The 25,880-nt window shown below is 45.0% G+C and overlaps 1 protein-coding gene across 2 annotated transcripts in view; it reads left to right on the forward strand.

The window, feature by feature from the left end:
• Positions 1-25,880, forward strand: part of LOC142575916 (cytochrome P450 3A16-like) — a 61,037-nt gene that overhangs the window by 29,493 nt on the left and 5,664 nt on the right. For both annotated transcript variants that reach the window (XM_075685715.1, XM_075685716.1), the window contains 6 exons: positions 4,051-4,139; positions 5,384-5,529; positions 7,815-7,930; positions 8,833-8,908; positions 10,888-11,045; positions 11,907-11,995. In XM_075685715.1, the coding sequence (XP_075541830.1) occupies positions 4,051-4,139; positions 5,384-5,529; positions 7,815-7,930; positions 8,833-8,908; positions 10,888-11,045; positions 11,907-11,995 (674 nt within the window). The remainder of the gene's footprint in view (positions 1-4,050; positions 4,140-5,383; positions 5,530-7,814; positions 7,931-8,832; positions 8,909-10,887; positions 11,046-11,906; positions 11,996-25,880) is intronic.

The raw sequence follows: 25,880 nt of genomic DNA on the forward strand, positions 1-25,880 counted from the left end.
AAGCATATGCTGCCACAGCCAACACAGCGACCTGGAGTGCCCGGCCATTTAGCGTTACCGCCTTTCTGCACGTTTCCTGTGCGTCTTTTTTTTTGTTCTTTCGCATGCCCCTAGTGTGTAACTCACACTTGGTGCCCCACATTCATTAAATATGGCAATGGTTGGTTTCGTGGGCATCACCATGTTGCAGGCACTTTTGCAGGCCTTTCCACACATGTGGATGTCAACTTCATACACTTAAAACCATCTAATCATGTATGACAGTCTCCGTTAACACCAAATCATGGCCGAGGAACGCCACAAGCAAAATTTGCACGCGGCAGCAGCAGTAAAGGACGGAACGGTTAGCACCAACCACGGTGCGTGTAAATTCGCAGTCTATGTCACCGTGCGGGCTGTAGGAGCAGGTGCTTGCCTCGAGAGACTGACCAGGCTCCAACATACGAGAAACGTAACACGGTGACAACTACAAGTTCGGACAGCAGCGAAACCAGATTCTGCAATCAATAACTTCAATGTAGCTTGCGCAAAAACACAGGCTGTCGAGCAAAAATAACAATCCTGAATGAGACTAAGAAATAAATATAGAAATGAGAACGCTTGCATTCAAGAAAGAAGCCACTCTACCTTGCAAGCACTAAGAGCCAGAAACATTAATTTAAATGCTACATAGCTAATGGTGCAAAGGTTAATGCAAGACACACGCCAATGCCGCATCATCTATTTCAGGAGAGGAATTGCACATGGCAACGTACACTAGAAATACAGACATGTTATGCTTCTATACAGTGACTGTTATTAAGTATGAGCAAAGAATCGGTTGACCTTTAGTGTTTGGATGAGGAAGAGGAATGATCTTAACAAGAATGTGGAATGAAAAACATTGCATTCATTGAAAAGAAAATATACTTGGCACAAATGGAATTTGGCAAGGCCAGGAAGCTCATTAAGGAAGGGCAAACTGACGGAACCCTTTCGGCCAGCGTCGTCTGTGCTTGTTCAGAAGTTGCAGGTACTTCTGAAGACAGAATTTTTGTTGTTGAGGTGCCTGGAAGACTCGGCCAATATCCGTGCTGGTGCAATGATGGCGGAGGCTCTTTTCACTGGCGGAGGCTCTTTTCATTCTTTACGCAGTCGTCCGTAGACTTGATATCTCATCCAAATAATGTTGGAATGGCTTCTTCGCGGTGTAAAGCCTTGCGAATTCGGCTCCAGTCCCTTCCTGTTGGTGTAGATGGGGGCTCCCGTGATGACCAAGATGTACTTGGCACAGACTGTTCAGGCAGAACAGTGACACATGCGATATAGCAGAGATTATCCAAACTCATGTAGTGTTTTCTTTTATGTTCGAACCACTTATAGTGAACTGTAAACATGAACAAACACTCATATAATCTGCTACAAACAAATGACATGTATCTCAATATTAGCAAGCCAATACAGCATATATCAAGCATATATATTTCTGAACCAGGTGTTGTTTACCTTGCAGTAGCTGCCAAAGTCCCCACAACGACCTTGTTGTCGCAGGCAGCACCTTCTGTTTAGTGCATGGAGTGTGTTGCTTTATACGAGTCCCGTCCTCATTACTGCATGTCTGGAACAGAAGTTTTGGCTGCATCAGAAATTGAATAAGCACAATTTTGCAATATGAAATGCGAAATGTGCGACATATACATTGTAATGGTTTGTGACTACAGAACACTGCACTCTATGTTCTAGGGTGCTTAGCATGGCATGGCAAATATTGCTACTCTCCATGGAATTGATGTCTGCCTAACTACAATACATGTCAACAGCTTAAGTATTATTAAGATTGCAAATGAGAACATTTTTGCGCTCATTTATTTTTTACTCTTGGTTTCACAAACGAATGTGTGAAGGACATGAAGCTATTAGAAATGATGCATTCTTTTTCTGCACGAACGTGATGCATCCCTTCACTACTACAAAAGTAAATGTCCTCAGGTAAACCAAACTGAACAGCAAGAACATTTGGAAACAACAGGTACGAAATATGGGTGAATTATCCTACGTGCGACTGTTTAATACATTAAATTCGGTACTTTAGCTTCAGTTTATCAAAGGGTTATTCGGTTGTGTGGACGAAAGAAGTTGCCGGCAAACTCGAAAAAATATATATTGATAAGGCTACTTAGTCACCCATGGCTACGGCTACAACGAGATGAAAAATGTGATGCGCGTTCCGATATCGCTTTGCCTTTCGTGAATGTGTGTATAATGATCCCCTCGCAACTGAAAGTTTATTTCGGAAACAGCAACGGAGGGCCTTGACTGCCCGTATGTAATGCAGCATCTAGTTGGTTAACTTGCCTCCGCCTGTAAGTTAACGATACGCATATATTACATAGCGATTGAAGCAGCGATGTTAAACAACTCACCGGTATTGCTGTCCCCAGTCGCTGCAGGACCCGGCTCCCATTTCGATGCAGACGTGCTCCACATGGTTCATGACTGAAACCTAGCTTTCGGGCTTACATCCAAAGTTAAATAACGCGAGATATTGAAGCGAAATAAATTGGTTTTAGCACAAGATAACCAACCGATGTACGAACCAAAGAATCCGTACCTGCCGTGCACGCGAACATACCGGCAAAAATTTTAAATCCAGGCTAGAGGTCACGTGGGAGGTCGATGATGTTGAATGCTATTTTGCGTTTAAGATGTCAACAAAAACAACAAAGTTGGTAACAAAGAGTACAATGTAAAATTAGTAATAATAGTTTTGTACTCTTTGTCATGTAATCAAAACACTTCCTTTATTGTTGACGAAAGCTTGTAGGTTAAAATAGCGCTTAGTACAGCGCCTCTAGCGAGACATAATGCGCTCACGGGGGAACCTTTCTAATTGGTGTACTATGCCTGCTCTTTTTTTAAGCAACGCCGTGCGGCCGATTTTTTCGCCCTCTGTGGGCATTCGTTGAACTTGAGAGTGTTCGGGCCTGATCGCTAGTACGTACAGCGGGGCGTGGCTTTTCTCGCGGCGGTCGACGTTTCTGCGCAGGCGCGAGTAAGAGCGGGTGCGAGAGAGAAAATCTGGGGGCCTTTGCTCCTTGAATATGTGACTCTGCCAAGGCACTAGGGAGGACGTTTCTTGGCGCGTGTTTTATGCGTTTGTACCCTGGACAAACCGGTATTGCGGAGTGCGCTCTGCTGCTGGCTGCCCGCGCTGTGAGGTAGTGGGCACAGACGCCCACTACCTCGCTGATCGCTGTGTCTGGAGGGGCAAGGTTCTGACTGGTGTTGTATAAGTCGTGGGTCGCTTTTTTTCGTCGCGACGATAGATTGCATATTTTACAAGCACTGTTCCAGCAGGGTACATGTAAGCGGCAAAAGGAGGCCTCAGGAGAGCACCTGAGGTTATAATAAACCAGGCGGCGCAGGATTATCAGGGCCCCCAAGAGGTAGCGGGGGGATCAAAGCTGGAACCAGGCCGGCCACTGCGTAGAGGCCGCGGAGGCCTGCGCGTGCCAGGGGTGTATAAGATCGGCTGTCTGCTACCGCGGACAGCCAATTTTTTTATGCGAACACCTCCTGACACGCGCAGGCCTCGAGACCGGAGCGGCCGGCACACAGCGCCGCGCCCCTCCCTTCATCTCATACCCAGAGCTCTCCAACCAGAAGCCTATCCAACGGGAACATCTACGTGAACCATTAACTTTTCTTCCCCCAGTAATCTATTCAGGACGACGCAGAACTACCTCGGCAAACAATCGGCCACAAGCATAGAGCGGCAGTGACAGGGACCTCCATGTAATTACTGCAATGGAATTGAATGTACTTGAAGCTTCGAACAATGTGGTGCGGTTATGCGTATTCGTGTGTGAGCGCGTTTGTGTGCATGCGTGTGTGCGTGCGTGCGCGTGCGCGTCGGGGACGTGCTTCGCAGTGGAATGATAGCCTCTGGGCGCTGCGGCCGGACAAAATTTCGAAAGCAGGCAGTCGGCTATCTATCCCACAAACAACAGCGCGAAGAACCAGCATTTGTGCGTCTTATGTTTTCGATTTCTTTTTTACATATTCCCGCAGGTATTCCCAAAATTTCTAGAATTCTCCGAACGGCTGCGCCTTCAGTTTATAGAGGAATCTAAACAAAGAAACGTCGTGGAAGTTCAAAGGTAAGATTCGCGTGGGCACTGTGCTCAGCACTTGTGAAATTCATTGGTGTTTGAGTCGCCGAGATCTGCGAATCGAATCGAATACCATTAGTCGCGATATTTCTCTTTCGATTATCGAGCCGAATGCCTCATAGTTCCGCTAAGGAAAAATGAAGAAATAACAGATCCCCTCAAAGGCGACTTGGAAAAAAATAACGAAGGAATATTTCACTTAACTTCAAGTTAGAAATCTGCATGGAGACTAAATATAAACATCTGCGATCATCCAATGAACTCCAAGATAACGCGTGAACAAGAAAAATATTGCTCAATATTGCTTGGGTATCTATAATAGCTACAAATTTAAGGGTGTATACTGGATGCGCGCTTGCTCATTGACAATAAGCACTTCTCTCATCTTGCACTGTTAGGACACAGACAAACATTCGGAAACCTTTAAAATTTGACGAACGAATTCAATGCGACTGGAACAACTATTAGTACTCGATCCGTACTCAAACTTTTTAACATTTGCAGCTCCTCAATTGCTAGGGTTATTTACGAGGTCGACACAGAGAAAGGCACGAGTGATTAGGCATACGAAGTTTGTGGCGGTGCTGAAAAACTTTGAAATGAATGAAATGAAAGCAAGGGACACTTCACTACACATGCAGTTGCAACGCATGTCCACATAAAGGGCACGCACGCCATCCAGTGTACCTGTCTCTTGGTATCGCAATTGCGGCCTAATATAGTTAGGTGTTCTCAAACATTGTTTCCTTTAAATTTAAGTACTTAGGGAAAGAGAAAGATTTCGTGTTTGGCTAACCAAATGCGTAACTATATTTGGAGCTCGTCGCGTGCACCTGGCATCCGTGTATCTCTCTGTCGAACGTCTTCTCTGCATCTGTCCCCGCTAAGACCACCAGCACCTTCTAACAACTATGCCAACTGAATGAAAGATCGTCCTCGGTGACAAAGGTGCTTATATCACGGCCACGTGCCTCGCGAGCCCAGAAAGCGATACGTGGATTACTGCAGTTTCCGAAGCATGTGCACATCCGGACGAAGCGACACCCTCAGTGCCTTGTTTCCTTTGTTTTCTTGTTTTCATCCCCAACTCAATTTTCCCTGCGGAATGTAGCAAAGTCGGACGTCAGTCTGATTTACCTCCGTGCCTTGCCATCACTTTTTTTTTTCTCTCTCTCTCTCTCTCATCGTGTGCACCCTGGCGTCAGCGGTTCTCTGCTTTTTTTTTTTTTCAGACTGTTCGAGCAGTGCTCGATGGACGGCATGGCTGCGTTCCTGTTCAGTCTTGACCTTTACGCTTGCCAAACGCCAGACCACCCGTTGGTGACCTGCTGCAACGGCTTCTTCAGTGCTATTGGCGGATGGAAGGTCGTCATGTTGTGTGAGCTGCAAAGCTGTTTTGGACGTTGCGTCGCGCGGCTCTTTATCTCCCTTGATCCGCGTTTCTCATTACCACGCGCTTTCACGACGACAGGAGTGAAAAGGATGGCCTTTTCGAAGTGGAGCAGCCATTCTTGGCGGGGCACATAACCTATGTCATACCATCAGGTATATCTAAAAGGGTGATAAAGAAATAAAGCACTGTCTCAGCCGCTGCGTGTACGGCGGCCTTAGACGCCTCAGACAAAGCTTTCATTCAACCATTTCTGGACAATGTCCATCGCCGACATGTAGAATCGTATGGAGATGCGTGCCTCCTCCTGGCTTCCAATAAACCGCAGTTTTAGCTAAATAAAATGCCTTCGTACGTCAGACGAAAATATCATCCTCTTCCTTAGCAAAATGAACAATCCAATCAGAATTTCTTGATATATACATATACATATATATAGAACGGTGGACATGATACCCACAAGATATCCAAATTCAAAATGGAGTAGTGATAAAATATAAAATAATTTACAAATTACATTCGAACGTCCCTGCTTTAAATTACGTCACATGTACGAATTACGCATTGCAGCTAGTGAGCTTGCAAGTCACATGAACTTAGAAAAAAAAATTGAGGATGACACCAGTTTCAAAACGTGATCCCAAAATGTGCGATGAAATAAACTGCGTTTTAAATATTTGTGTTCTGCGTTGCAAAAAAAAAAGAGAAAACAAAAGGTGTTTACAGTGGATTTCTGACGCAAGTTGAACGGCACTTATCTCCAAACTGGTGCTAGCTTTTTTTTAAATATTGGTACCAAGTGAATGTGCCTCGACAACTCAATGGCGCAATTTTCAATATATGCCTAGTTATTTGAAAAGCTCGTTCGCTAAATTTCGTTAATTTGTCGAATATGCATTTCTTACGTCTTACGCAAGAATACATGTATCGTGCTGCATGTCAGAGGCTATCTTTAAAATTTCTATCAACTCTAAAAGAAAACATGACATAGGAGAAAGGCGAACAGGAATAACAACAAATACAAGACAGATGACGGAAGAACTCCTGTCGACTATAATTTTTTTGTCTTAAATGTTCCTTCCTTTTCTTTCTTCCTTGTTTTGAAGGAGGAGGAGGTGGGGGGCCGTATGCATAGCTTCTATCAGTGGTTTATTTTAAGGAGTCCGGTAGGGCAATTGTTTCTATCATGTCGTCACGGCACAATAACGACAAATCGAAGTCACCGGACACGTCAGCGACAACGCCGGTATCGGTACTACCAGCATTGCCAGATGCGGTGTGCAGTGTGTCGCACCGATGTAAAACCGACACAAAATGTTAAGAGCGAAAAGACTGTCGCGACGGTAAGTGCTTCGTTGCAACTTCAGAACTCAGAACTTTTGTGGTCGCGAGAAAAAGTGACACATTTGCAAAGACACGGCAGAGAGTTCCTGTTACGGCACCAAAACGGTTGTCGCGACAGACAGTTCCTGCTGCAGCTTACGAATTCTTGTCGTCCCGAAAGAATACTTCTGCTGCGTCTTCAGAATTCTCGTCCTTGCCGCAGAATGTTTCCGTCATAACTTCAGAAAAGTCCATCGTAATTACAGAAACTTATGTCGTACGCCAGGAACTTCTTTTCTGCGACAGTAATTTCTGACTTCTTTTCGACTCGACCGTTTGTTAGGCGGCCATAAAGGGCCACAAGAATCTTAACTGAACTCTTGGAGAACGGCTATTGCGAAAACCTTGCGTTGTATTTTCAACTCAAGATTTTTGCCTGGTAAAAAAAAAAAAGCAGCTTCAAATTTCTTTATGGCTTTGAACAGCTCGCCCGTTATGTTTATTTCAGACATATAATATTTCTTCGTACTCAGCTGAACTACTGATGGAGCTCTTTCATTTGCTTTATTGTTTGAAGTAGTTTTTATCAAAAATAGACTGAAAAAATTGGACAAACTAAAAACACACACGCTAGGAATCACACAGACACACATCGTCACCCTTGTCATGCCAACTAATCGTTTGACATTCTCTAGCATCTTCTTTGCACAATATGAGGTCTAAACGTTATGTAATTTCTATTTTTTACACTGAAATTCAAATATCTTATGAAGTAGTTGAAGTGAGAGCGTTGCATGTTTCTATTTGTTCATTTTTTTTCCATATGCAGCGTACGCCGTAAGAAGATTCGCCAGGCTAAACCGCTGTTCGAATCCTCAGATAACTTCATAATAATTCAACTGTAATGGCGTCTAAATACACATTTTTGTGCTTATTTCTTTAAATTTCAGACGCCATGTCAAGAGTTTTCAAGATGCTTCCTATAGAGTTTCCGAGCACCTACGGTTCTCAGCAAGTACTTAATTTCGCAAAAGTAATGGTGGAGAAACGACTGGCTTCCAATGAGGTAAACAGCTACTTATCAACATATAGTGATAAACAGGGATGGTAGTGGACACCTGAAGTTTTTGGAAATCGATTAATGTAATAGGCGCTCAATGTGTACAGGTATAATTGCCTATTAGATAGTGACCTCGTTCTCTGAATGCTGCATATGTCAATGGTACCTTTATTTCCCGAGAAAATCTTTAAAAAATATTCAAACAATCATGAAATCAATCTATATATTTATTTTAGCGGTTTAGAAACACTGCAATGTTTGATTTATGCCAAAAGATGACGTAGTTGTAGACAAAGTGGCGACTGAGATTTTAGCAATTCAAATTGCCAGAAACGAACGCTGGGTGCTACGTGCTGCTCAAGTAATCTGTAAAGCCCCGCTCGACCGGGCATTATTGCCTAGTTTTACAAAATCACAAAGTCGCACAGACAGGGTGCCACGTTCGAATAATAAAAATAAAACAGCCATGACCAGTTGCGTAAACACATACCAACCCACACAAAGCATGCAATGAGAGAAGCTGTAGTTTCATTTATATTTACCGTAACCTAGTTAAACTCTTTTACTATATATGGTTTACTGTACGAATTGTGCATGCCACACGTTATATCATGTGAGGTCCTACCATATTTACTCAGTGGCGGCGTCGTCACCCTACCTTCTGATAATCTTCCTGCATGTGATAGCCCTGTCGTCGGTAAAACCGATGCATTAAACAACTTAGGACATTATTTTGTCACTTTAGCTTGTCCGAATTTGTCTTTAGTGCCCGTTTATGTGTTATAACTCATAGACTTGTTAGCAAGCGTACGCTTGAATTTCAACTCTAGGCGACGCAGTAAAAGGGAGGTGTTGCTATCGCCTCTGCTATGCTAAATTTATGTCCTCATGCCTGAAATTTGTTGCAGAGACACAACGATGTCCTTCAACTGTGTTTAGACGCCGTGGTAGAAATGAAAAACAGAAGTGGTCAAAGGTTAACGGGTAAGTCCAAGGGCAATATATTGCCCATGAATTGCATCCAGTTTACACACTCAGCGTCCACGGTGCAAAACCATCTGAAAGAAACAACACAAACTTTCGTTTCCAGTTGTAAATAATCACAAACGCGCTCATTGACATCAACTGCAGGTAAAACTGGCTTTAGACTGTCAATTGAAGTGAGAAAAACATGCTCTATTAAAACGACTAAGCGGAATATTTCCACCTGCTAGCTGGGCACTCGCGACAAAAATCGGAAATAGATGGCATCGTTCTCAGACTTCTATTGATTTCTGTGATGTAGCGCGGACCTTTAAGACTTCGTGAAAGAAAGCCGCAGTTTCACCTGAAAGACAATGCATCGATTGCGATAGCAAATTAGTACACAGCTACACGAAGTAAGGATAGTAGTTTTATCAACCGTATAAACTTGGAAACATTCGCTTACTAACTGAATGAACAAGTATGTCGTCAGCGCGAACAAGCAAACATGAACACATCACACTCGATGACTGCAGACATTCGCCGTCAAAACGCACGCGCGAGCAAGCGCGGCAGCAGCAGCGAGCGAAGTGACCTTCGTGCTGTCTATAGCTCCAACGCAAACTGATCGGCGAGAACACAGCACGCACAAAGTTATGAGACGCCTGCAGATCGCTTTCAAGATACGGCCACGCGCTATCGCCCGCGACCACCCAAAGTACGAAGTTGCTGGTGGAGTAGTAGCAGCCTCCACCCCCTCCCCCTTCTCTCTCGCGCTGCCTCCCCGCTTTTCACCTCATCGGAAGGACCATCTGTTGAGCTAGTTGGTCTAACATTGTTACTTCCACATATAGCGCAAAAAAGTACAAATGCACACGAATAAGGCACGGCAGACGAGAACGAGCGCTTTCCAGTTTTACGTAATCGCAAGAGTGCCCACGGACCTCAAATGCAGGTAAACTGGCTTTAGTCATTTTTGGCGCCGACAACGCCGACGTCGGAAATGCGCTAGGAGTGTCCGTATAATAGCTATTGCAATATTGAGCCCAAGTGACTTTACTATATTTCGTTATCCTTATTTGCTATCATCTTCCTCAAGAACTCGCAAAAAGAATGTATTCTGTGTTTGCACTCTGACTGATACGAATATGAAAGATTCGCTCTTTTTCAAGCTTTCCACACTGCATTGAATTGATGACTCCGGGAAACCCGAGTCAAATTTTAGAATTTCGTTTGAGCGCGAAAGCCTTATATGCACTATTATGCGAAAATCCGGCGGCGTAGTCGGCTGCGTAGCCGAATGATGGTCCCAAAAATGGCCGACGGCACAAGAGTGAAAACAAGTAAAAAAATTCGCAGATTTACGTCAAATTTCTCAGCGAGGTTCTTGCAAACAAAGTAAATAGATTGCTTTGAAAAGAAAATTTCGTACATTCCGATACGGGTGGGGATAACCGAGCTTGGGCCTCCGGGGTGAGAGACGAGAACGCTTCCCCAACGCCACATTGGTTCCATGGTTATTAATGACTACAGGTGTGTCTAGTGCATGCGTAATTGCACATGTAACGTCCCAGCCATCTGGCTCACTAAATGTGTGGCCTAGTGCGGGCGTCATTTTGACATGGGATGGCGCAGCCAGTGGGGAAGTGGCTCCACATCATGAGTGTATAAAATAAGCGTGTTCATCGCATTCAAAGGTCTACCAACGGTATAACGCGTTCGCATTGCCACACGTAACGATTCGAAAGTGACTGCAGAATTTTTTGTATTCGATTACGAACAATTCTAATGTAGGGGCTATTTGTGAATACAGGCCCTGATCACTACTAAGTGCTGCTTGAGAATTTGGCTCCGACGTTACTTTCTCGCGCGTGGATATATATTAATAGTTCGTAGAAACAGAAAGCACGTATCTAAAGCGTCGCAGTTTGCCGAGTCGACTGTGTTGTTCAACGTGTACATGCAGCTTTGGGCGAGGATGTTTTTCTCCTCTCTTATAGAATCTGAAATGAAGGACGTGGCTGCGGAAATCATGGTGTTTTTCATTGCCGGCAGTGACGGCATAGCCATAGCACTCACCTTCACAGCGTACAACCTTGCGCTCTCTCCCAAATACCAGGACATGCTGGTCGAAGAAATCGACGAAGCCGTAAGCAAGGTAAGCTCGAGCTCTCGGACATACACAAGCGCACGTACACTGTGATTCAAAATAACTTACATGGGGAACAGAAGCTATGAGTAATGTGTTTCAGCGGTTCAGCTAGCGCTGGAGGGTGCTTTGACACGGAAAAGGTGACGGCACGGGCTGATGTGCCTTTCGCATAGCCGCACTTCTGGTTTTTTTGAAGCCAGCTCAACGTTTCAAACCACGGGGCCATTATTCTGCAACAAAGCATATACAGCTGATTGCCGCAGCGATCGCGGCCATCCAAGGATGTCAGGAACTAGAAGAGTTACCCTCTTCCTTATTCAGCTAGGGAATCTTGAAGCGTTACAGAAAATACATGACATGACCTGCGGCTACTGAGAACCGGTCTACACCTGAATTAAAGATTTTCATATTGAACGTACCTACACGAAGACTTGGGGGAAAGCAAACGGCCTTTCGCTTCACCCATTCTCATTGTGGTTGCTGATTACACTTTACCATGACTTTTCATCGGAACCATGCATAAATGCGCTGCACACATCACTTATCGAATGGAAACAATTTCTATGAGTAAGGAAACATTTCGCGAGCATAAAAAGAGCACGAAATAACACACACGCGCTAGATGCTTAATGCCCACCCGTTTATATTTAGACGCCCTCAGGTTAACTTGTCGCTACATTAAGTCGATAACATAGTAATATTCTGCTAGTCTTTCACAGTGGTGATGCTAGAGCCTGGCAAAAATACGACTTAACATGGTGTAAGGCCATGATAACTAATTTAGTCAAATCCAAAAACATGCAGTATTTTTGTCAAGAGCAACCAGCACACAAGCGAACGTCTTGGTTTTTCGGGCTCGTTTCGTAGCAGGGAATGACATTCGAAGCCCTGAACGCCATGCCACTCCTCGAGGCTGCCGTGAAAGAATCCCTCCGCATGTATACGCCGGATTCATTGTAAGTACAAACTTTAACAACGAGCGCTTTCTAGCATGCTTAGTTATAGTAACATTTAACGGCGATGTCAACGGTTAATGGCCAGGACACATGATATTTACACTGTAAACATGGACATGTGACCAGCAGCGAGTTTCCTCAAATAGCGTTCTCAGTCGCGTCTAGCTTTCACCGCAATGAATGCTTCGTCGCTCTTCACAGTTACGTACCTAAAGGTTACGCCGCTGACATTGTTGACGTCGTACCTGCCACTACTCCCTCCCCCTCTAAATTTTAGCAAAGGTCCATGTACCCACCAAAGCCAAACTGTTATTTGTTTCATAATCAGCCCGGACGACAATGCTTATCACCACTTCGATTAAGGCTTACGTCAGCGTCTCCGTCAAACCTTTCATTCTCAATGATGAAACGCCCATTCAGAGCGTTAATCTTTATTGTTTCTGCCTTAATTTCTGAGATACCCATCTTATTCTGTTGTAAATAACGATTTCGTTTATCCGCTTCTTTTTTGGTAAATTGAATTTCAAAATATAATTTTCTTAATCTACGGACCCCTAACAGATGACGTCTGGGTCCTGTCAGTATAGAATCCTCTTTGTAATTATTTATGGTTACTAAATATTTAGTTTCAGCTTCTTTTATACTTTTGTCCTTTTTGCTAATGACATAGGACTAAAAACACGCACAAAAAGAGAAACAGCACACGATTACATGCACCAAGTACAATACGCTTAGGAGAATATTCTCGAGTTTCCTCCGTACACTTTCACAGAGCCTTCGCAAAGCAGAGAGAAATGTGGACGTAAACGTGCGCAGCGTGCACACGTTTGGCTCCTTCGTAAAGCTTTTCACTGTTTTTCCAAAGCTTAAAAACTAAGTACCATTGCTTTAGCTTACGGGCTCTTTATTACCCGCAAATGCTCAGAGAAATCACGGGCTCAAGTAAGGAAATACCGCAAATACTTAGGTTACAACAATATTTTTTGCAAACGCGTCTATGTATTTTTTCTTGCCCTTTACAAAAGTACATTAATGAGTTAAATCGCAGAAACAGAAGCAATTCTCAAACGGTGAATTTTTTTCTTCGTCTGCTACGCACAACGCCGATTATTTGGATAAATATGTTGTGCCTAGAACATTCTTCATTAAGAGAGAATTAAAATCAAAAGTTGGCGCAGCTACATATGGTATAAAAAAAACGTCGCACATCCTGTGGGGTTATTCTATCTTTTTATGCTTTCGATGGGGGCGTAATGTGAAAAGTTCGTGTAGTTAAATTTAGATACACGTTAAAAACCCGCATTGTCAAGATTATTCCGGGGTCTCCCACTAAGGCATGTCTCGATATCATATTCTAGTTCTGTCACGTAAAACATCAGAGTTTAATTGAATTGAATTGAGTTTATTCCGCAAGAAGAAAACGCTACGAGGAGGACAGGTAAAAGCTGTAAAAACAGCTTGAGGAGCCCTGACCCCCTATCACACGGGGAAGCATAAAAGCGTGCGGCTAGGGAGTACAACCTACTAATAGGAAAACACTTACAGGTGTTATAAAACGTCACTTTTAAAGGGGATTATACAGTAGTCAAATAGGAAATCATCGTATCACATCACTACACAAACATTAAACGCAGTTGTTTTGGTGATGTACTAGATATGTCAATCTTATTTTCTTTCATTATGTGGTTTAGAAGTGTAGGCAATTGAAACGTTAATATTTGATTTCCGTAATTGGTCCTACATTTGGCGACGTACCACACTTCAGGATTGCGCGCATTATAAGCAAAGAAGTTTTTCTCTAGCCTTGCTAGGTTTGTCATGGCATCATTATTTTTCACCAAGCCGAGTTTCTAAAACGGCATAGCTTGTAATCATACACTGATGGAACCTGAATGATATGGTGCATCTTAAACAATTCTGCACTGTGGTAGCCATATGGGACTTTACAGGCTAGGCGCAGAGCACTTTTTTGCAAGACAGATAGTTTGCTAATGTTCGAAGCTGCTGTTCGTGACCATACAAGAAACGCGTAATTCAATAGAGAAGAAAATAAAGAGTTATATATGAGTATGTTAACAGAGGTAGGAAAATAGTAACAGTGACGGCGCATAATGCTGGTTGTCCTAGATAGTTTATTAATAATGTAGTTCACGTGATCATCCCATGTCATGTTTTGTGAAAAATACACGCCCAGTGATTTGAAGCTTTTTACCACTTCAATTTTAGAGTTATTTAACGAAATGGTGGGTAACTGGACATATGTGTGGCGGGGGTGAAATAGAGCAGCCTGCGTTTTATTAATGTTTAGTTTTAGGGAGTTCATTTGAGCCCATGCATTAATGTCAGACAATGCACTATTCCCTCGACTGCCCAAATCGGCACATGATTTGCCTGAAAAGAATAAACTCGTATCGTCAGCATAGATTATACAATGGGCTGTTTCATGAATGTGGACAATTTCATTAATATAAAGTTTGAACAGAAAAGGTCCCAGGATGCTTCCCTGACGGACACCTGTTTTATTAGATTTTATTGAGGAATATTTTCCTTCAAAGACTACAAATTGAGTGCGGTATAGTGTCACGTGGTGGTGACGTTAAGAACACAGTAGCAATACTGTGAAAGGCAAAACTAGATTTTATTGGGCGAACCTGTGCCCACAAAACAGGCTACACTTATAGCACAACGAAAGCGGCGAACAGAGTCGGCGATCGTCGGAAATCTGATCAGCGGGTCAAGCGCGTCGGCTTTTATAGAGCAGTCGTCGAATGTTCCAGACTAATCGTTTGGACCCGCGTGCCTTCCACAAAGTTCTACACCATTCGCGTTACGCGATGAAATCAGATAACACAAGGTTCGGCGACAACAGACAGCTGGGTAGAAGCATCGATAACTTTCCAGAAACTTCGGATACATGCAGACGCGTCCCGCGCTGTGCGATAACATTTGTTAGGCGGCGAAACGTGGTCGCCTGTTAAATATAAGTACACGTGTCAATACCCCCCTCTTAAAAAGCATCGACCCGATGCTGCATACAAACGACAGTAATAAAGAAAAACACCCGTAGCAAAGAAAACAATAAAATAAGGAAGTTCGTCAGCGTCCGTAAAAGGGTTTCAGACGCACCACGTGGACCACTTCAGATCGTGCGCGGCGCCGCTGTGAATGCGAAATTCCGTCTGGCACGACCTCATAGTCCAGTGCGCCAATACGTCGAATGACCTTGTAGGGTCCGAAATAGCGGCGCAATAGTTTCTCACTCAGACCTCGTCGGCGTATCGGTGTCCAAAACCAAACACGGTCGCCGGGCTGGTACTCGACGAAGCGTCGTCGGAGGTTGTAGTGTCGGCTGTCGGTCCTCTGTTGGTTCTTGATCCGTAGGCGGGCGAGCTGTCGGGCTTCTTCGGCGCGCTGCAGATACCTAGCGACGTCAACATTCTCTTCGTCAGTGACGTGGGGCAGCATGGCGTCGAGCGTCGTTGTCGGGATCTTGCCGTAAACCAGCTTAAACGGCGTGATCTGTGTTGTTTCTTGCACTGCCGTGTTGTAAGCGAAGGTTACATACGGCAGGACCGCGTCCCACGTCTTGTGCTCGACGTCGACGTACATTGCTAGCATGTCGGCGAGGGTCTTGTTCAGGCGCTCCGTGAGACCATTCGTCTGCGGATGGTAGGCAGTTGTCCTCCTGTGGCTTGTCTGGCTATACTGCAGAATGGCCTGGGTGAGCTCTGCTGTAAAAGCCGTTCCTCTGTCGGTGATGAGGACTTCTGGAGCGCTATGTCGCAGCAGGATGTTCTCGACGAAAAATTTCGCCACTTCGGCTGCGCTGCCTTTTGGTAGAGCTTTAGTTTCAGCAAAGCGGGTGAGATAGTCCGTCGCCACGACGATCCACTTATTCCCGGATGTTGACATCGGAAACGGCCCCAACAAATCCATCCCAATCTGCTGGAATGGTCGGCGAGGAGGTTCGATCGGCTGTAGTAATCCTGCTGGCCTTGTCGGTGGTGTCTTGCGTCGTTGACAGTCTCGGCATGTCTTGACGTAACGGGCGACGTCGGCGGTCAGACGCGGCCAGTAATACCTTTCCTGTATTCTCGACAGCGTCCGGGAGAGCCCCAGGTGCCCAGCGGTTGGATCGTCGTGTAGGGCGTGCAGTATTTCTGGACGCAGCGCTGAGGGAACAACAAGAAGGTAGCTGGCGCGGACTGGTGAGAAGTTCTTCCTCACGAGCAGGTTGTTTTGTAGCGTGAACGAAGAAAACCCGCGCTTAAATGCCCTAGGGACAACGTCGGTGTTCCCTTCCAAATACTCGACGAGGCCTTTTAGCTCCGGGTCTGCTCGTTGCTGTTTAGTGAAGTCTTCCGCGCTTATTATCCCAAGGAAGGCGTCGTCGTCCTCGTCGTCTTGCGGCGGGAGATCGATGGGGGCGCGTGATAAGCAGTCGGCGTCAGAGTGTTTTCTTCCGGACTTGTATATTACCGTGACGTCATATTCTTGTAGTCTGAGGCTCCACCGCGCCAGCCGTCCTGAAGGGTCCCTTAAGTTAGCTAGCCAACACAACGCGTGGTGGTCGCTGACGACTTTGAATGGCCTGCCATAGAGGTAAGGGCGGAATTTATCTGTAGCCCAAATGATGGCGAGGCATTCCTTTTCAGTCGTAGAATAATTGCTTTCCGCTTTTGACAGCGACCGGCTAGCATACGATATCACCCGTTCAACTCCTTCTTTCCTCTGAACTAGGACGGCACCGAGGCCTAGGCTACTGGCGTCAGTGTCGATTTCGGTATCGGCGTCCTCGTCGAAGTGTGCAAGTACCGGCGGCGACTGCATGCGCCGTTTGAGTTCTTGAAATGCCTTGGCCTGCGGCGTTTCCCACTTGAACTCGACATCACATTTGGTTAGATGTGTTAGCGGCTGCGCGATGCGTGAAAAGTCCTTGACAAAGCGCCTATAGTAGGCACACATGCCAAGGAATCTGCGCACTGCCTTCTTGTCGGTTGGCTGCGGGAACTTTGCGATGGCAGCTGTCTTCTGTGGGTCGGGGTGTACTCCTGATTTGCTGATGACGTGGCCTAGAAACAAAAGCTCATCGTAAGCGAATCGGCACTTTTCCGCCTTCAGAGTGAGCCCTGATGACTTGATGGCCTCTAGTACTGTCGCAAGCCGCCTCAGGTGATCGTCGAAATTTCCGGCGAAGACGACGACGTCATCCAAGTAAACGAGACAGGTCTGCCACTTCAATCCTGCTAAAACCGTGTCCATCACGCGCTGGAACGTTGCAGGCGCCGAGCACAGTCCGAATGGCATAACCTTGAACTCGTAGAGGCCGTCCGGGGTGATGAAGGCCGTCTTTTCGCGATCTCTTTCGTCGACTTCTATTTGCCAATAGCCAGACTTGAGGTCCATTGACGAGAAGTATTTAGCGTTGCAGAGCCGATCCAGTGCGTCGTCTATCCGTGGGAGGAGGTATACGTCCTTCTTCGTCATCTTGTTCAGACGACGATAATCGACGCAGAAACGCAGGGTTCCGTCCTTTTTTTTCACCAAGACTACAGGAGATGCCCACGGGCTTTTGGACGGCTGGATGATGTCGTCGCGCAGCATTTCGTCGACTTGGTGCCTTATAGCTTCGCGTTCTCGCGTCGAAACTCGGTATGGGCTCTGGCGGAGAGGTCGAGCGCCCTCTTCGGTTATTATGCGATGCTTTGCGACTGGGGTTCGTCGAATCCTTGATGACGTCGAAAAGCACTCTTTGTATCGTCGAAGTAGACTTCTGAGCTGTTGTTGCTTAATCGCGGGGAGACTTGAATTTATGTCGAAGTCTGGCTCGGGAACTAAGGTCGTCGGGGTAGATGCGGCGGAATCCGAGAGGACAAACTCATTGCTGTTTTCCAGAATTTCCTCGATGTATGCGATCGCCGTGCCCTTGTTGATGTGCTTGAACTCCTGGCTGAAGTTTGTCAGCAACACTTTCGTGTTTCCTCCGTGCAGTCGAGCGATCCCTCTTGCGACGCAAATTTCACGGTCTCGCAGAAGACGTTCGTCACCTTCGATGACGCCTTCTACGTCAGCGAGCGTTTCGGAGCCGACCGAAATAACAATGCTGGAGCGAGGCGGGATGCTTACTTGATGTTCGAGCACACTCAAGGCGTGGTGACTACGAGGGCTCTCCGGCGGTATCGCATGATCTTCCGACAGCGTTATGGACTTCGACTTCAGGTCGATGACTGCGCCGTGTTGGTTGAGGAAGTCCATGCCGAGGATGACGTCTCGTGAACACTGTTGGAGGATAACGAAGGTGACAGGGTAAGTGCGGTCGTCAATGGTAATTCTTGCCGTGCACATTCCTGTCGACGTAATCAGGTGTCCTCCAGCGGTCCGAATTTGAGGGCCTTCCCATGCAGTCTTAACCTTCTTTAACTGGACGGCGATGTGTCCACTCATGACAGAGTAATCGGCGCCTGTGTCGACTAAGGCGTTGACTGCGTGGCCGTCTAGAAGCACGTCGAGGTCGGTGGTTCTTTGTCTTGCATTGCAGTTGGGTCTTGGCGTCGGATCACGGCTGCGTCGTGTTGAACTGAAGCTGGTACGTCGCATCGTCAAGTCGTCTTTCGTCGGTGTAGTCTTGGCTTCCTGACTTCCTCGGGACGGCGGCGTGTCGTTATGTCGTCGAGATGGTTTCTTCGGCGTCTTCGTCGGCGGCGGAGGATCTTCGTCAGTTCGACGAACAGCAACCACACCTCCATCGGTTGCTGCCTTTAGTTTTCCAGATATGGGCTCGCTGACCGGCCCCGGGCTGGGCCAGTGTATGGTCGGCGCTGCGGCGACAGGTAGCGGCCTGGTGATGGCGAACGCGACGGTCGTCGAGAGCTCCACTGAGTAGCGGCGAGGTAGTCGGCGATATCCCGGGGGCGTTCACCTTGCTGCGGGCGCGCAGCGTTCACGGCGAAACCTCGCAGTCCCATCTCCCGGTATGGACATCGTCGGTAGACGTGACCCGCTTCTCAGCAGTGGTAGCAGAGCGGGTGGTGGTCAGGAGCGCGCCAAATGTCCCCCTTCCTCGCGTAGGTGCGCTGGACGACGGGTGGTCGTGCTGGCTGCGGCGGCGGCGGACGATGGAACTGCGGTGTGACAGGGCCCTGGCACGGTCGCGGAGGGGGACCTTGACGGCGCGCGACGCGGCGTAGGTCATCGCTTGCGGCTCAGGCTGCGGCGATTCAGGGGCTACTCCAAGCTGTTGTTGGAGCTCCTCACGCACGGCGTCGGCAATCGAAGCCACTTGAGGCTGTGATGATGGGAACAGCTTTTGTAGCTCCTCCCGCACGACAGCTCCGATAGTCTCGCGTAGGTCGTCGGTGGCCAGTGATTGAACCCCGGCGTAGTTTGTATAGTTCGTGCGACAATCGAATTGCCGGTTCCGGATCTCGAGTGTCTCCTCAATGTTCGTCGCCTCACGAAGAAACTCTTCGACGGTCTTCGGTGGGCTTCTTACCATCCCGGCGAAAAGTTCCTCCTTTACACCACGCATCAGTAAGCGGACTTTCTTCTCCTCGGCCATATCCGGGTCGGCGTGGCGGAACAAACGGCGTTTGGCAGCTGCACTCGGGCGTCCAGCATAGCCTCAGCCCTTTCCTTGCGCACGACGCTTGTAAAGGTGCGTAGGAAGCCGGTACGGAACAGGTCCCACGTTGTCAATGTCGATTCCCTGTTCTCAAACCAAGTTCTGGCGGTGTCTTCTAAGGCGAAGTAGACATGCCGCAGCTTCTCGTCGGAGTCCCAGTTGTTGAATGTTGCGATTCGTTCGTAGGTCTCTAGCCATGATTCCGGGTCTTCAGTCGCTGCTCCATGGAAGGTTGGTGGGTCCCGAGGTTGTTGTAGGATAACGGGGGACGCTGGGGCAGCCATTGGGGTTGTCTTGACCACGATCTTCTTTGTCGTCTCAGGTAGAAGTCCGTGCTCTGGGGGCAGTCCTTGCAGTCTGCGGCTAGCACGCTGGTCTTGGGCGATGTTGGTTCTGTCCTCGGGCTTCGGGCTTGGATCGCGGCTTTGCGGGGGCGTTCGGTACATGAACGCACAAGCACCTCCACCAGATGTCACGTGGTGGTGACGTTAAGAACACAGTAGCAATACTGTGAAAGGCAAAACTAGATTTTATTGGGCGAACCTGTGCCCACAGAACAGGCTACACTTATAGCACAACGAAAGCGGCGAACAGAGTCGGCGATCGTCGGAAATCTGATCAGCGGGTCAAGCGCGTCGGCTTTTATAGAGCAGACGTCGAATGTTCCAGACTAATCGTTTGGACCCGCGTGCCTTTCACAAAGTTCTACACCATTCGCGTTACGCGATGAAATCAGAGAACACAAGGTTCGGCGACAACAGACAGCCGGGTAGAAGCATCGATAACTTTCCAGAAACGTCGGATACATGCAGGCGCGTCCGTCGCTGTGCGATTACAGTTGTTAAGCGGCGAAACGTGGTCGCCCGATAAAGATAAGCACACGTGTCAATAGTAAGTACGACTTGATTAATTTGTGCGCGATACCTCTTATGCCGTAGTGATCTAGTTTTTGAAGCTGAATATCATGATTACTGAGGTCGAAGGCTTTTGAAAAGTCTAAAAAAGCCCAAGTACCATATTTCTGTACTCGAAAGTTCCTAGAAGGAATTCCTTTTGGGCCAGTAGTGCGAGCTCTGTAGACTTGCTTCTCCGAAAACTATACTGTGCAGAACTGATCAATCTGAAGCGGTCAGTGAAAGGGGTCAGGCGTTTCAAAATTATTTTCTCCAAACCTTTGGAAAATACAGGCAGAACTGATATAGGTCGGTAGTTGAACATGTCATTTTTATTACCCTTTTTATATACAACTGTTACTTTTGCTGTCTGCATCTGTCGAGGGGAAGATCCCGCAGATAAACACATATTTTTATTTATTTTATTTATGAATACTGCGATCTTGTACACAAGATCATAGCAGGTGGGAAACATTGCGTTAAGATACAGAATTACAGACACAAAGAAAACAAAATTGCACATAGAAATTCAACAAGAGAATACAGTGACAAGGTCACTTAACAACAATCAATTCAGATGCTCTTGAAATGAATGTAATGATGTCTCTCTGACAACATCATCCGTGAGGTTATTCCAATCAGTGATGGTCCTTGGAAAAAAGGAATATTTAAAACAATTAACTCGCGGATTTAACGGTGTTATAGAAAGAGAATGGCGATTTCTAGTTTGGTACCCCGAGGAATAGATAAGGATATTGGAGGTGTCAACTTTGAAATTATTATTAATTAACTGATAGAAAAACTTTAAGCGACATATGCGATTTCTGTTAGGAATAGAGGGTAAACCACTTTTTTTGAGGAGGTCACTGACTGATGCTCGCCCGTAAGTGTTATATATAAACCTTACTGCTTTCTTTTGGATTCTTTCAAGTTTATTTATGTTTACCTTTGTAAAAGGGTCCCAGATAATTACTGCATATTCTAAGATTGGTCTAATAATAGTGTTGTAGGCAAGGAGGCGTGTACCAGGGGTTGCTAGCTTAAGCGAGCGTCGTAAGAAAAAAAGCTTTCGGAGAGCGTTTGCTGAAACATAGTCGACATGCCTGGTCCAAGAAAGATCATCAGAGATCCATAGACCTAGATACTTATATTCTGTGACTTCATGAAGAAAATTATTATTAGCAGTGTAGTAATATAGAAGAGGGATCTTTTTAAGTGTTATTCTCATAAATACGGTTTTTTCAAAGTTAATTGACATTTGCCACTTCTCACACCAAGAAACTATTTTTGCAAAATCATTATTCAGCCTAATTTGATCATCAGTCGAACTTATTTTCTCATACAGCACGCAGTCGTCCGCGTATAGCTTAACACGTACAGACAGGTTTTTAACAATATCATTAATAAACATTAAAAACAGTAGGGGGCCGAGGACGGATCCCTGGGGAACACCAGAATCGACAGGAACGTAATTGGAGCAAGTTTTATGCAGTTCGACAAACTGACGGCGATCAGATGGGTACGATTGTATCCATGTTAATATCTGTTTATTATTTATAATAAAACTGAGTTTATGAAGTAGTTTCTTGTGCGAAACCTTATCGAAAGCTTTTCGAAAGTCCATAAAGATAACATCAGTTTGTTTTCCTTCGTTGATTGCTGTCGCAAAATCATGGATTGTTTCGACCAGCTGAGTGCATGTGGAATACCCTCGTCTGAAACCGTGTTGGACAGCTGCCAGTACATTATGCTCGTCGAGGAAATTAGATGCTTATGAATGATGTGCTCCAATAATTTGCACGCTGTTGAAGTTAATGAAATAGGGCGATAATTTTCAATACACGTCTTCTCTCCACTTTTGTGCAAAGGCTTAATTCTAGCAGTTTTCCAATCACACGGTAGAACACCTTCTTTCAATGATCGAGTGAATAGGACGCGCAAATACTTTGAACACCACTCTGCATACTGTTTAAGGAAGGCATTTGGAATATCATCTGGACCAGGTGATTTCTTAATATCCAGTTTTAACAATAGATTAAAAACACCCTCTTCAGAAATTATAACATCAGGCATGGAAGGAAGTGACATGCTAAAGGGTGGGAGACGCCCGTCATCTTTCGTGAAAACTTTCTTAAAGGTGTTATTAAATGCTGCCGAAACCTGGACATCGTCACTTACATGTTGTCCATGTATAATAAATGCATCGGTAGAACGAGAAACTGGTGCAATTGACCGCCAAAACTTTTCAGGTGCTGGAAGTTGCTTATTGTAGTATTTTTCTTTATCTTTCAGAATGCACTGTTTTAATTTCTCTGAAACTTCATGAACTTTTGCCTCTAAAAAGACTGAGCTTGATTTTTTTATTCTTTTCTTTAATCGCTTTAGCTTGCGCTGCAATTGCAATGTTTCTCGCGTAATCCAGGGATTGTTATTGTCTGACTTCTTGCATATCACTGGTACAAAACGCTGAATGCAGTCACGAACAATGTTTTTGAAAACAAGCCACAGGTCATCCACGCTACAAGTGCTGTGCAGAAAACTGTAATAATGAAGATCTAAAATATCAATAATTGATTCATTGTCAGCACGGGCAAAATTCGGAAAGTGTCGAGTATCACCCTTTCGATCCAATAATATGTCTTCTATTACCAAGATTACGGCTTGATGATCAGAAATACCGGCCACTACATTACATGAAAGTTTTTCTTTGATATTGCCTCGTACCAAGAATAAATCCAGTATTGATGAAGAATCTTCTTGGATTCTAGTAGGGTTCTTCACAATTTGTAAGAGATCGAAATGAAACATGATATCAAGCAGAGCATCTCCTACAGTGTGCGGAGATTCAACAGAAAAAGTAGCCCAGTTTATGTTTGGTAAGTTAAAATCTCCAGCTAAAATTAACTTATCGTCTGGTTTCGTGTAGCAATAAAGATATTTCTTAACTTCATCTAGGACAGCGACAGAAGAACCGGGAGGCCTATAGATAGCACCAACGATATATCGGAAATTGTTAGCATATACTTTACAAAAGACAGCTTCAACTGTAGCAACATCAGGCAGTTTTAAAATCTGAAATGTGCTTTTGAACAGTATAGCCACTCCGCCACCTCTTCTGTCGCGGTCTTTCCGAAAGACTGTATAGTTTCTTGGCACAAATTCGGAATCAAATATTTCTTCATTTAACCATGTCTCTGTTAACACAGCTATGTCGGGATTATGCGTTAACAGCATACCTTCCAGATGGGAGACTTTGTTTACAACGCTCCGACAATTAATACTAATTATTGTTAATGTCCTCCTATCTTCCTTTTGTGGTCATTTCTTTCTTCCAGAAATTTTGTAGCGAGCATTGTTCGCTGAGTCCCAAGCAAACATCACACCATCTACACACAGCTTGTTAAAAAATAGCTTGACCCTAGCTCCGTTCGATCTCTCTTCCGCAGAGCTTTCCCATAACTTCTTTCTAATATTTCGAACGGCGAAAGAAAAGTCTTCCGTGATCGAAAATTCCGTTCCCTTGAGCTTATAGCAAGCTTTTAGGATGGAATGTTTTTCGCGGTAGTCTAAAAACTTAATGATTACTGGGCGACCATTCTTGCTCTTTCTTCCAAGCCTGTGGCATCGCTCTATGCCTTTAACAGTAACGTCTAGTGTTTCTTGGAACATCGTCTCGTTCACCTTCGCGATAAGAGATTCAGCAGTTTCATCGCTCTCTTCTTTTATTCCGAAAATAATCAAGTTATTCCTCCGGCTCCTGTTTTCTAGTTCATCAACCTTGTCTTGCAGGTATGTCACTTTATCCTCCAGCTCAGTCGTCGTTGATTTTAAATCGCAAATTCGCTCTTTTAGTTCATCTAAGGACGCCAACTGAACCTCTAACAACTTCATCTTTTCGTTCAGTCCTGCGATATCTGCTTCAATCTTTCCTTGATTTGTCAAAATGTTGTTGATGGAGGCTGTCATATTACTCTGGCCCGAAAGAATCATCTCCAACATTTCCTTATCAGTAGGACCTGGATTTGACTCAATGTCGCCACAGCTCAAAAGGCTCTTCCTAAATGAACACACATCCAAAAGTAAATTTCTTATACTAAGATACCTACATATTAAAGATGTAGGTAAGGCAGGGTGCTAGTATGTTAATTACATATTTTACTGGTTTCATTTGAATATTCTCCGCATCAGTGGCTTTGCTATTACTGAGAGTTAGAAATGTAGCTACAAGCTCACCATCTGAAACTGGCTCTAAAAATATGGTTTGGTTTGTTCGATCATTCATATATCTTAGGTCAGCGCTGCTGGTGGTGGCGTCACCAACTGACAGGAAGAAGTCGTTAAATGCATTAGCTAGCTCAGGGCCTTGAATTTCTATTCCATCTTGTACAATTTTGGTTACTGCCTCGGATGCACTACTAATTACAGTGTTAAGTGCCTTCCAAACATTTTCTGTGCGTCCTTGCGTCGAGTTGAATAGGTTAGAATAATATTGCTTTTTTGCATCACGAAGGTGTTTGGTGACAAAATTCCTGTGTCTTCAAAACTTTGAGGGCTTCAGCATTTAGTTTAACTTATTTTTATTTTGTTCAATTGCATTTTGCCTGAATATTTTGCAAACAGCCCTCAATACACTGCTAAGGAAAGTGCCTTTTCATTTGTTACAAGAAAAAAACCAGTCCTTTGCCTTTTGACAAAAGAAAACCGATAAAAACCTACCAGATCAACATCGCTCAATTTGTTATTTCCACAAGTTACACGTGTTGCGAAGCAGGCGGTGAATACTTAAGTGATCTGCTGAACACGAGAACATGGGTTGTTTTGAAAACATCTCTGTAGAAAGCATTTACCTGATGGCAGAGCAAATATGAGTGAATTTTCCTTGATGTCGACCTCAGTAATAAAGCTTAAGGCTGAGAGAAATTTGTTCGAGGGTTGAATTTATCTGACAATCAAATGAATATGAGTGACCCTTTCGAGAGGCCAACCTCGCAACTTGAAATTCAGGTCGAGGTTTTTGCTTAAGGATAGAGCTAACAAGGGCTGGCTTTCTTTATAAGCTGTTAAAGATGACAAGTTTGGCCACTGAGAGGTTTCCAAACCATTTTAAAGAAAAGAAACAATAAAAATATAACAGAATAACTAAAATAACAAGACATCACCAAAACAACTCCATGGATCATGAATAACATAACCGAACAGGCTGTAAGAGTATAAGAGTAACACAAGCATAAAAAGAAGTCATAGGAACATGGAGAAAAGAAACTTAACTTACTCTGCAGGAACTCATCAAATCTTTGACCACAAGAAAACACCGTAGAGCTTTGAGAGCCAACCAGTTCTTGCTGGGGCACAATCAGCGTACACAATTTTT

The sequence above is a fragment of the Dermacentor variabilis genome, chromosome 3 (genome assembly GCF_050947875.1).
Source record: "Dermacentor variabilis isolate Ectoservices chromosome 3, ASM5094787v1, whole genome shotgun sequence".
Lineage (NCBI taxonomy): Eukaryota > Metazoa > Arthropoda > Arachnida > Ixodida > Ixodidae > Dermacentor > Dermacentor variabilis.